The sequence below is a fragment of the Brassica napus genome, chromosome A6 (genome assembly GCF_020379485.1).
Source record: "Brassica napus cultivar Da-Ae chromosome A6, Da-Ae, whole genome shotgun sequence".
Classification (NCBI taxonomy): Eukaryota; Viridiplantae; Streptophyta; class Magnoliopsida; order Brassicales; family Brassicaceae; genus Brassica; species Brassica napus.
The window spans coordinates 19,268,591-19,281,356 of NC_063439.1; the positions used below are offsets into that span (position 1 = coordinate 19,268,591).

General features: G+C 34.6%; 1 protein-coding gene across 1 annotated transcript; it reads right to left on the minus strand.

Moving 5' to 3' along the window:
- Nucleotides 1–340: 340 nt before the first annotated feature.
- On the minus strand, nt 341–4,471 carry LOC106348033 (probable inactive ATP-dependent zinc metalloprotease FTSHI 4, chloroplastic). Its single transcript, XM_013787675.3, has 16 exons — nt 4,083–4,471; nt 3,683–3,938; nt 3,239–3,614; nt 2,888–3,146; nt 2,670–2,801; nt 2,511–2,585; nt 2,305–2,430; nt 2,114–2,223; nt 1,964–2,042; nt 1,765–1,902; nt 1,572–1,683; nt 1,321–1,484; nt 1,128–1,233; nt 975–1,051; nt 742–885; nt 341–647 (listed from the first exon to the last, which is right to left on the minus strand). The coding sequence occupies exons 1-16, from the start codon at nt 4,347–4,349 to the stop codon at nt 504–506; spliced, it is 2,565 nt and encodes an 854-aa protein (XP_013643129.2). The 5' UTR covers nt 4,350–4,471; the 3' UTR covers nt 341–503.
- Nucleotides 4,472–12,766: the final 8,295 nt, after the last annotated feature.

Sequence of the window (12,766 nt, forward strand, 5' to 3'; positions counted from 1 at the left end):
GTAACAAAACTATACCTCTACCATTTACATGTTTACATGTAACTTACTAACGAAGAAGATTATGATGGTTTTGATATCGACTTGCGACTTTATTGTCGCCATTGGTTAGGTGTTCAAATTGACAATGTCTTTCAACATCTCCATGATCTTTAATATAGATAATGAAATCCATCTCGGCCATGAAAACAAATCGAAAGTATATTTGAAAAGAAAGAATAAAAGCAACTTGATATTTTTCCAAAGTGACATAAGATTGCATCGACCTTTTCATTTTATCCATGCCCTACAGCCAGGCAAGTTGCATCAATTAAATGAATACAAAACTAGTAAATAAATTAAAGAATTTCAAAAAAAATTTTAATAAAACTGATCACATCTAATAGTCTAGAAAGATATAACATGTTATGTTGTGGTCTTTACTAACATTTTTTTTTAAAGAAATCTTATTGTCTTGTAGAATACATAATAAGATGAAGAAAAAACCACCAAATAATTTTAATTTTTTAAAAGAAATGGGTTGCCATCAAGATCTGAGGTTTCTTCTTTTCTTCTTCAACTTGAATGACAGCTTCTGTTTTGATCTCTTTAACCTTTTTATCCCAAATATCATCTACTAGTTTCCATGTGTCATCACTGATGATTTGCGTCTGCATACAACACAACGTAAAGAGGAGATATATATATAAGGGAAAGAACATAGTAGTTGCTAGTGTTATTTTTGATCTATGTGTTGATATGTACCTCCATGGGACGAGGAGCACCAAATGTTGCAAAACCAACGTTTCCTGGAGAGAATGTTACTCTCCCTGGAAGTGATACACCGTGAATTCCCCATCTTCCCGCATAGATCAAAGCTCCATATTCATCCACAGGTCTCACAGGTTTCTGTTTTCATCAATCAGAAAGAGACTTGGAAAACAGAAACAACCAATAAACACACAGAGAAGATAGAGAGTTGGAGAGAGATAACTAACTTGAGGAATCCTTGGAGCTGTGTTGTAAATGTTCCAAATTTCATCGGCTTTGATTTCTCCATTCTCAAGCAGCACATCTGAAAATAGCATCACACTCTTTAAGACTGTTGAGTGTATGATGAAACAGAGAGGACTTGATATTCTAAACTAAACCTGTGATTTCTTCAAGAGCTGATTGATATTCTTGTAAGATTGATGAGCATTTCTCAACAGCAAACCGCATATATTCATCGCGTAATGCTTCAAGTTTAGGAATAAGCTACACGCAGTAGGAGAATCACAAGAGCTCTTAACAAACAAACAAAAATAAGCAAGGAAAGTAAATGAAAAAAAAAGAAAAACTTACATTTGGAACAAGGTCTCTTTGGTTTCGGTAATAAGCTTTTCCAAAAGCAGTCATTCCCGTCTGAAGAATCAGAAACTCCGCACGCTGTGATGCTTCCAAAGTAGACTTAGCAGAGATCCAGGACAAGTTTTCTATTCCAAACATCTCTTCTTCAACTACTCTGGCTATATACACAGTCAAGGGAATGAAGTCAAGCAACAGAGATGTATCTGATCAAATCAGTAACAGGCTTTTCTGGCTTTGTAACTTACGAGCACATGCACGGATTATTGAGTTCACATAATCTGACTTTCTCGCAAAAACTCTCCCTGAAGTTTCTGTGTAACACATGTTTGGTTGGCTTCTGATCGAGTTTATGTCAGTCTGCAGAGAGAAGAACATGGTACAATTTGGTCTTAAAATCATGTTATAATCCAAAGGAGCACATGAAGGATTTCAATTTACCTCACTGATTGGACGGTACTGATCTGGAAGATAACAAGCAAGAACAGCAACAGACGCTTCTCTGTATGCCAATCTCAACTTCAACTCTTCTGGAACTTCCGTACTATCTTCTTGTCCCGTCTCAAATGTACCTTTTTGCTGTAATGAGGTGGAATCAGAATCTAAAGGTGGATAAACTGGAAATTAAGCAGTGGTTTACCCTCTTAAGTGCCTCAAGGAGTTCTTCTCTTCCAATATAGTCTAAGTCTTTTCTTGCAGTCAGGATTCCAGCTTCATTTCTGTAAACAATTAACCAAACATCAGTATAATTCTCTAAACACGTAGTTGAAGCTGAAGGTTTATTTATTACAAAACGTTTTGCAGTTCAGCTCCAGTAAAATCTTCTGTGTTCTCAGCTACTTCTTGCAGCAACTCCTCCTTCTCATCTTCGGATCGGAAGAATTTATTTCTAGCATGAACCTTTTCATACAAACAGAACCTTTAGCTGAAGCACAAAGCCAAACCAAAACTCTTTTGACTCAAGAAAGTAAAACCAAGTACCTTTAATATAGCCAATCTACCGTCTTTTGAAGGTAAACCAACTCTTATGATTTTGTCGAAACGCCCTTTTCTCAAGAGAGCAGGATCAAGAATATCTAATCTATTTGTTGCACCTATGACTAATACCTGCAAAAAAGTCTATATGATTAATAGCTAGAAAATGTTTTGCTGAAAAAGAAACTTAAATAGCAAATAGAAAACATTACTTGTGATGTAGAAACTTTAAATCCATCCATCTCAGTTAATATCTGAAGCAAACCTTGTTCTCTCTCTGCTCCTCCCTGTTCAATTAGGAAAACGATTAAAAAAAAGTTTATTCTCTTAAACTAATATTTAACTTCCGGAGAAAAGTGGAGAACTCTTACCCCGCCAATATCTGGTCCACCTCGCTTACTCCCAATTGCATCAATCTCATCAATAAAGATTATAGATGGTGCAAAGGATCTAGAGCTACCAAAAAGATCTTTTACACGAGATGCAGCCACTCCTACAAACATCTGACACATTTCAAGAAAGAAACTCCATTAACTCTCAAGACCTTTCAACTTTGTTCTATGTCTACAACACAATCAAAATCCCTTACTTCAACAAAGTCGGTTCCATTTGCCGCAAAGAAAGGTAAACCAGCTTCTCCAGCAATAGCTTTAGCCAACAGAGTTTTCCCTGTCCCGGGAGGTCCATGAAGAAGCACACCTTTCGGACAATAAATGCCTTTATTCTGAAACTCCTCATCATTCTTTAGAATCCTCACAATCTCTTGTAACTCCCTCTTTATATACTCCTGACCAGCAAAATCATCAAACGTTACACCAGTTCTCTCCTCTGCTGATATGAACTTTGCCCTGAGAGAGAGCAAAAAAAAAACTTAGACAAGGAGGAAATGTTTTCTTCCATTTGAGTCACTATCTAGTATCTGGTGTTTGATTTGACATACCGACTCTTGCCTAAGGATCCAAGTGCTTGGCGCTTGAGGGGAGTTCTGATCTTCTTGGTAGGGGTTCCAAGATCACAAGGGATCAGCTTGGCATAGATTGGCCTCGTTATATTGTCGATCCAAACGTAAAGCGAAACAAACAGAGCAAGTCTCATAGACCAAACCACAAAAGTGGCAACTGTAGTGTAGACTTCAGCTGGAACCACATCTACGTTGAAGACCTCTACATTGACTATCTGCTGATGCAGCTTGGTCCAAACATCATTCCAACCATCAATTGGCATCCGGTCCACAATGTGGCGACGGAAGATTATCTCCTTTTTGGAGTCTTCCTCTTCTCCTAGAGGCTCCCCATCTTTATAATAAGGCAATATCACTGCAACAACATCAACAATAAGTAAAAGATTTCAAGAAAATGAGGACAATTCTCAGTGACTTTGAAACCTGATATTGTCTGTCCGTAATTTGAATACTCCATGTACTGAACACTGTTGGAATCTAAGAGCTTCATGAAGTCGCTGAAGTTGATCCGGTGAGAGGTCTCAGGATCCCATTCTGTTCCCTTTAACTTCCCACGCATCGTTAACAGTGTCCTACTCCAATCTGAAGCCATGACAAGCTGCCTTTCTAACTGTAAATTAGCCTTTCTCTCTAGCTCTTCCTTGTTGCTGATTCGTTCTCTCTCAGCTTCCCTTAATCTCTGCCAAATCCACAACACAAAATCAAAGCTTTGACATTGCAGCAAACCCTCTTAACGATTCAGATTCCTAATTGCTTTCATGTTCTTCAAAACTAAATTCGAGAAAATAAAAACCTAAACTTTGACTCAAAGAGAGAGATAAACCTCAAATAGACGATTCGACTCGGCATCTTCTTCCTGCGACTCAGTAGACTCAAAGCTCGATGATTTACAGCAAGTAATCAACCCATTTCTTCGTGAAGGAAAGAGATTGAATTTGGAAGTTGGCTTAGCTTCCGTTGGTTTTCTCCGGCGGAGGAAGCTAGAGAGAGAGCTCGGAGATTGAATAGGGAGGAGGAGGAGGGTCTTAGAAGGGTTTAAGGGCTTCGAGAAGTGGGTTGGCGTTAACGAACTCGATAGATAGAACGCCATTGTTCAATCATCAGAGGAGGAGGAAAGAAGAAGCTCCGAGCTTTGAAGATGATAGCAATAGAAAAAGATTCTAGAGGTGAAATTTGAAGCTGGGTTCACGAAGATTGGAAGAGAAGATCGAGACGCTGCGTTTTAAGAGATTACCGGTACGATTATCACCGGTACACTACCAAATTTCTGAAAGTACAGTAATTTGATAACCAACCGGTGCGTTTTAATGAGATTCTCCGGTACGATCATAACTTGTACACTATTCTGGAAATACATTCAATTTAAAAGCGAACCGGCAGCTCGAAACGATGCGTTTTATATCACTCATAAATTGAAATTGCTCAAAAAATGCTTATTTTTTTTAAACCACTACATTCTAACTAATCATAGTTGATAATTTCTTGTAACTCACTTGTTGTCTAGATCAGATTATGCATCTTTTTCTCAGTATATATTATACGGTTTAAATGTCGTAAATTTGATTTTTATAGTATATTTAAAACATTATACATTATTTTTAAGTTGTTAGCCAAAAACAAGATTCGAGGCCTATTAGATTAGAAAGTTAAGAGGATTTTTTTAATCCTCTTTTATTGTTTTTGGTATTTGAACAAATTCATTAAAATCTCAGCATATTGAATTAATTATTTGTACCAATTCTATAAAATTACAGCTTATTAGAAATTGGAGATTTTATCAATAAGATCTATTAAATGTAATTTGAAGGGATTTAACAAACAATTATTGTTTAAAGTTGATGAATAGAAATACCACCTATTTGAAGAGTTTTCAAAACTTTTTCTTAGATAAAAGTAAACATCAAAAGATAAAATTTTCAATATCATATTCTCATTTAATCAGAAAATAGAGTGTAGAAAAAACTAACAAAAATTATATATCGTTTTAGATTTTCTTTAGAAACACTTATTTAAAAAATATCCTAAATTTTGTTACCAAAATCCTTAAAATTCTAACAAGATCGCCATCAAAATCCATTTAAATTCCACCAAATCCAAAATCTATCCAATCTTATAAAACCTCTAATCCAACAAGGTACAGTTGATCCTTTTTAATATACAAATTATCTAAATCATTAATTTATTGCATAATTGTTCATAACTTATAGGTAATTGTCGAAAGTTAAACAAACGAAAACCTCTCATCTCCCTCATTACATTTATACTATATAATCTGGCCGAATCACAGATTATCAATTTATCATCGCTTATTTTTAGAGAAAAAAAGAAGCAATGGTCATACTTCCGAGTTTTTTCTCCTCACATTTCTAACAATTTCATATCTCACATCTACCGTTCACATCATCACCGATCACTAGAAATCTTCTGACCGAGATGGTGGCTACCGATCATTAGAAGGATCCCATGCGTATCTAAGCTCCTGGAAAGACTGACAAATAGCCTATGCCTCTCTCTCGAGCCACCCACTATGGATCAAAACACACTTCTTGTCTTTATGGATGATACGGAAGTAATACTGGAAGAGGATTTGTCTCCAACCTTCTCCAATGGTAGGGGATATGACTTCAAGCATATCTCATACCATGTTCCTCACCATTTCCTGAACAGTAAATGTATCTGCAAGACAAAATACAAATCAAGTTAGTCATAAAACAATAACACAGACAGAAAAAGAACTGTTCAACCTAATGAACCAACGAGATCAAACATAAGAACATCAGTTTACTTCAAAACATCCACTCACATCTAATTTACTTCAAAACATCTGTTTCTCCAGACAATATATGAAAACAAAGAACGTTCAACCTAACGAATCACCGAGATCAGACATAAAAATACAAGAGAGAAATAATAGTTTCCACCTATGTTCGTAACATAATGAAATAACATCAATTAAATGAGCAATATCTAAAAATTCACCACACAAAATAAAGCAGTGAGCACATACAAATAGAGACAGTAAATTCAATTACAGAACATAGACTATTATCAATAAGTAAAACGGCGGGTATAACCATCCACTTACGTCTTTACTTCAAAACATCAGTTTCTCCAGACAAGATACGAAAACAAAGAACCATTCAACCTAACGAGATCAAACACTTTTTGGCTGTTAGTTTAGTAGTTGTTTTAAGTTTTTGTTTTATTGCTAATTTTCAGTATGCTTCAATGCTTTCTCAGATATATTTGATGAAGAGCATTTCATGTTTTTGTTTCGTTTGAAAGATCTGAGTTTTAATGAAGTGACCATGGATAAGTGGCTTATTTTTAAAAAATGACATTGATTAGTATAAATGAGTTTAATAAAGTCCATTGTTGTTCAACTCATCAACATGGCATATGAACTTAGCAACTTTGCCACCAAGCTGCACTAAACTTACACAAACTAGTGACAAATTGCAAATTATAGTATTTTTGATTTTTAAGTTTTTTTTTTTAACTATGCTTGTAGTATTAGTTTCATTTGTGTACTACTATTTTATCACAAATTCTTCAACATTACATATGTTTCTTTCTTAGGTAAATATTTATACAATTTTCAATTTTTTCCCCAAAATTTACAAATCAAAATATTATAAAATTATGTTGGAAAGTCAAATCAAAATATAATTTTAAAAGAGGGCTCAAGCCTCTACTAGACCACTTTTCTCTATTTTATTTTTATACAACTAGTGGTAGACATATATATTAGACTTCATATCCTAATAATATATAAAAACATAACACACACTAAATATCAAACTCAAACTGAAATTGCTTTAATATGCTTAATCTTTCTTTTTGGAACAACTAATTAGTTTGAAATATCATTCTATGGCCCTGTTCGCTACGGAATCGCTGCGGCAGCGGCAGCGACCAGAAAATTAACACTAATGAAGAGCGAAGTAGCTATGGTGGAACATAAATAGTCGCTGGAAATGATCACCGGATAACTTCGTGACGTCTTTTATGGACACCAATTTTTTCAGTGACGTCTCTTGTTTGTAATAGATATGCTGCTGCGACACTAAATAGATCTGTCACCCACGTTTCACTCCATTAATTAATAGAATCACTATTGTTGAGGTTGTAAAATCTCATGTCCAACTCTATGTTATCTTATTAGTACGATATTGTCCACTTTGGGCATAATTGACAAGCCGACAAGGTTTTACTTTTGGTTTCCTTCCCAAAATATCTCGTACTATTAGAGTTGGACATCTATTTAAATATTAGACACTTTTTGTCTAATTCTCCAATGTGGGACTTAGTTTGTTATCTCACATTCTCCCTCTCAAACTAAGGATCATATTCATCTCGTGTCCCACAACTGACTTCCAGGATCTTTTGACTTGATCTCTGCCACACACACCTCCCTCCTAACTCGATGGATCCCATTTCTACTCGAAAGGTATTTTGGTCTTCTTGCAGATTTCTTGTCAACCGCTCTGATACCAATTGTTGAGGGTTTTTTATTAAATCCATGTCCAACTCTATATTATCTTATTAGTACGATATAGAGTTGGACACAGAGTTGGACACGGGGTTTCACAATCCCAATAATTGGTATCAGAGCGCTTCACTCTTCTCTCTCTGCAGCATCGTCCACATATATCTTGAGTAATCATCAATTAAGACAAATACATATCTATTTATATATTAGACACTCTTTGTCTAATTTTCCAATGTGGAATTTAGTTTGTAATGGGTGGACAAAATCAAATGCCGTTAACGAACTTGATAGATAGAACGCCATTGTTCAATCATCAGAGGAGGAAAAAAATGCTCCAATCTTTGAAGATGATAGCAATAGAAAAAGATTCTAGAGGTGAAATTTGAAGCTGGGTTCACGAAGATTGGAAGAGAAGATCGAGACGCTGCGTTTTAAGAGATTATCGGTACGATTATCACCGGTACACTACCCAATTTCTGAAAGTACGGTAATTTGATAGCGAACCGGTGCATTTTTTATCAACTTATGTTCATTTCATAGCCCAAATAGGCAAAGTGTACAAGTAGAAACTAGAATTATAGCCCATTGCAACTGAAATAAAGCCCAAATCCCATCTCATTTGGGTTAACTCCCTTGAGAAATACATTTGGTTTAAATACCCAAAGTTGTTACACAATATCAGAATTTACAAGATATACAAAGATATTATCTAAATAGAATTATTCCATATTCTATCACCTTTCCCGCAGTCGAATCATGGGGTTGACACACGGTTAGGCTGGTTCTGAATTCATTGAACAAACTGGTCTGTAACCCTTTTGTAAAAACATCTGCAATAAGGATGACACAAACATAACTTTAACTTCACCGACATCCACCTTTTCCTTGACAAAATGTATGTCAATTTCAATGTGCTTTGTGCGCTGATGACGAACAGGATTGCGTGCAAGGTAGACAGAGTTGATGTTATCACAATAAACAATGGAAGCTTTGGTATTGAGCAGGAATATAGGCAAAGATAATCATATTAACTTTTGTTGTACTACCATGCTAGATTCCATCGAAAGGATGTCCTGGATCTTCAGTTACTTTTCTGATTTCTGGCTCAGTGGACAACTCTTGCATTATATGGGATATGAACAAAGGTGATAACAAGTAAAAGAGGAGATAATGTTGCTTCCAGATTTTCTGTTTCTTATATATTCCTATTTTGCTACAAGGTTCTGTACATATGAGAGAAGAATTTCTTCATGATTAGTTGTGAATATACATTATGCCTGATTTCACAATGATTATGATACGCAGACGGTGAAAACCCATATCTTTCATGATGAGACATTGCCTTCTATCTTCCGGAGATTGTCATGGTCGCCTAATGGATCCTTTTTACTCATTCCATCAGGTAATTATACCTAAAAACCAATCCTCTTTAGATCATCACATATTAATTATGTTTATATCATCACTGTATTTTATTTTGGAGGCTCTTTCAAGCTTTCACCTACATCTGAAGTTGTAAATGCTACTTATATCTTTTCTAGGAAGGACCTTTCTAGGTAAGATAACATCTCTTGTTTGGAACATATTGTAAGCGTCTACGTTTTATTAATTCTCTTCTAAGTTCCAGAACTGGACTGACTCATTGATTCAATTGCAGTCAGAAAGGAAACCAGTGATGGCGAAGAGAAAAAGCATGTCCTAGAGGAAACCGTTGAGCTGATGACCGAAAATACCAGACGAGACAAGTAAACAGCCTGAATCAAAACAAGGCGAAGAGAAAGAAAAACCATTACCCAGTGAGGAGACAAAACAGGTTATGCATAAAACCGATGAAGTAGTGACGGAAACAAGACATGAGGGAAAGAAACAGTCACTGCAGAGCAAAGTTAACACACCTGCCTCAAATAAACCGGAAAGGAAACGCATCACACTGATGGCTATTGACCCCTAGCTACTGATGTACTTACACTTACTCTTGGTTTCTAGCTGTTTTTTTTTTACTTGTTACTATTGTTATCTTTATCATCATCATGAATCCATCTAGAAGTTTTGTGTGGCTGGCTCCTTTTACCTGTGTAGTTCTCTTAAAACAGCTAAGAAACTAACCATGTGGTTTTGGGTTTCGAAATCAAAGGAGAGGAAGAGCAGTTAATGTTCTTGAACAGACTACGCGATTCTTACTCAATTTGATAGAAATCATAAAGCGAGAATGCATAAAACAAAAAAAAACAGAAACAGAGAGTTCTTAATCCCAAAAACCAGCTAAGCAGAAACAATTGAAACATCTAGTTCTTAACCAAAAAAAAACAGAAACAGAGAGTTCTAAGCAACAGTTAAATCTTCATCGTAAAGCTTTGACCACTCGTAAACTCTGTCTTTAAGAAGCATAAAAGAGAGTCTAAGCAGAAAATACATCGTAAAGCGTTAAACTTGTTTAACAAATGTTCAGCAGCTGATAGCCGATCACTCTCCAACGCCAAATCCACTCCATCCTTTTGATCTCCTTACCGAAGGGTTTACGATAATCCCATGTAAGGAGATGTCTCTTCTCACTACGGTCTTTGGCCCATGTAAGGAGATGTCTCCTTACATGGGCCAAAGACCGTAGTGAGAAGAGACATCTCCTTACATGGGATTATCGTAAACCCTTCGGTAAGGAGATCAAAAGGATGGAGATGATCCAGTCTCAAGAAGAACATCATCACAGAAAGCGGAGAAAGATGCTGGAGGATCATAAAACAAAAATGTATTTTATGTTTTTGTTTCGTCGAAAGATCTGAGTTTTAATGAAGTGACCATGGATCAAAAAAATTGACATTGATTTAGTATAAATGAGTTTAATAAAGTCCATCGTTGTTCAATCATCAACATGGCATATGAACTTAGCAACTTTGCCACCAAACTGCACTAAACTTACACAAACTAGTGACAAATTCCAAATTATAGTATTTTTGGTTTTTAAGCTTTTTTAACTATACTTGTAGTATTAGTTTCATTTGTGTACACTACTATTTAGAAAATCAAATCAAAGTGTGATTTTAAAAGAGGGCTCAAGCCTCTACTAAATAATTTTTTATTATTATTATTTTATATAACTAGCAGTAGACATAGATGGATATTAGACTTCATATCCTAATAATATATAAAAACATAACACACACTAAATATCAAATTCATAAACTGAAATTGCTTTAATATGCTTAATCTTTCTTTTTGGAACAACTAATTAGTTTGAAATATCATTATATCTACTCCTAGTTGATAATTTCTTGTAACTCATTTGTTCTCTAAATCAGAATGTGTATCTTCTTCTATTTCTCTTGTTTTATACTTAATATTTTTTAGTCGTCTGTCACTTTAATGTTTTCGATAAACTACAGTCAAATTTTTTTATTTTATAAGTTTTTATAACTTTTTGCTGTGAATTTGAATTTTTATAGCTCTTTTTAAGACATTATACATTATTTTAAGTTGTTAGCCAGAAACTAAATGAGATTTTATTGGATTAGGGATTTGAGAGGATTTTTATTTCAAATTATCTTTTATTGGATTTGGTAATTGAAATCTAAGCTTATTGGATTAATTGTTAGTAATTTTTTTAATAAAATTCTAGTTTATTGGAAATTGAGGATTCCATAAATAAAATTCATTAAATGGAATTTGAAAGGATTTAAAAGATATTTCTAAAGTTTAAAGTTATACCACCTATTTGAAGTGTTGTTAAAACATTTCTTTAGTTTCAATCTTAACCGCTACAGCATACCGGTGGTTCGAAACGATGTGTTTTACAGTTCTTTTTTTTCAGCCGTTGTCAAAAAAAACAATGTACCGGTAGTACTAACCAAGCATAACCGGACGCTATTAAATTCAAATTTTCGGGTAATTACAGACACCAAACCGGTTTAGACCGATCAAGAAGCTTGATGTTCGTATGAGGAAAGAGACCGTTGTAGATTTTGATTGCTTCTTTGTCCTCCTCGAAGAAATGGTGAAACACAGAAGAAGCTCATCACGCTCTTCTTCTTCTTCAGCTAGATTTGTCTCCATAAAAACTATGTCTATCTATCTACTTGATCTTCGTATTTGCTTTTACCATCTTCAGCTCCAGAAACATACAAACCCAACATCAACAACATCTGGATCCAAGGAAGGTAATGATTCTAACTTTACTGTGTTCTGGATTTAAGATGAAGAAATGAAGTGTCTTTGATTTGGTTCTGGATCATGACAATTGATAAAGATGAACTCTTGAGCTACAGAATCTGAGGAAATCGAGTGAAGAAGATACTCAACTTTGGACTCCTCCTTTCAGCTTTGGTTTGGGGTGTTAAACCAACTACTAGATACAAAGGTGCAGTTTTTTTTTAAGTGTTGTTTATGAATTGAGAATTGTGATTTGATTTCATTACCGGATTGTTTCTTGGGTTTTTGTCTTGAAACATAATTTTCATTATATTTTGTAGAAGTTTCAGAAATCAGATTATTATTATAAAAGAGTTAGAAGTAATGGTGTACTAAATCAAATGTGCATTGGTGTAAGTTACACTAAACCAAAACCAGACAACATTTAAAGCTCTTGATTTCATATGAACAATATGTTTATTGTTCTTACAGATAGCGGATAGAGTGGCTGTTGGGCACATCATGAATGCAACTTTAGTCATTCCTGAGCTGGACAAGGGGTCGTTTTGGCAAGACTCAAGGTATTTAAACAAAAAATGATACAATGTGTTCTTGGCTCTTAGTTTTATATTCCATCCGTTTTTTAATATAAGTCGTTTTAAAATTTTGTATAATGATTAAGAAAATCATTAATTTTTTATATTTTCTAAACAAAAATATCATTAATTATTTACCTAATCACAAATCAACCAATAATAAAATAGAAAGTATATTATCATTAGTCATATAACATTAAGTATTAATAAATTTTACATTGAAAACCTAAAACGTTATATAATTTAAAACATAAAAAATTCTCTAAAATAACTTATATTAAAAGGCGGAGGGAGTAG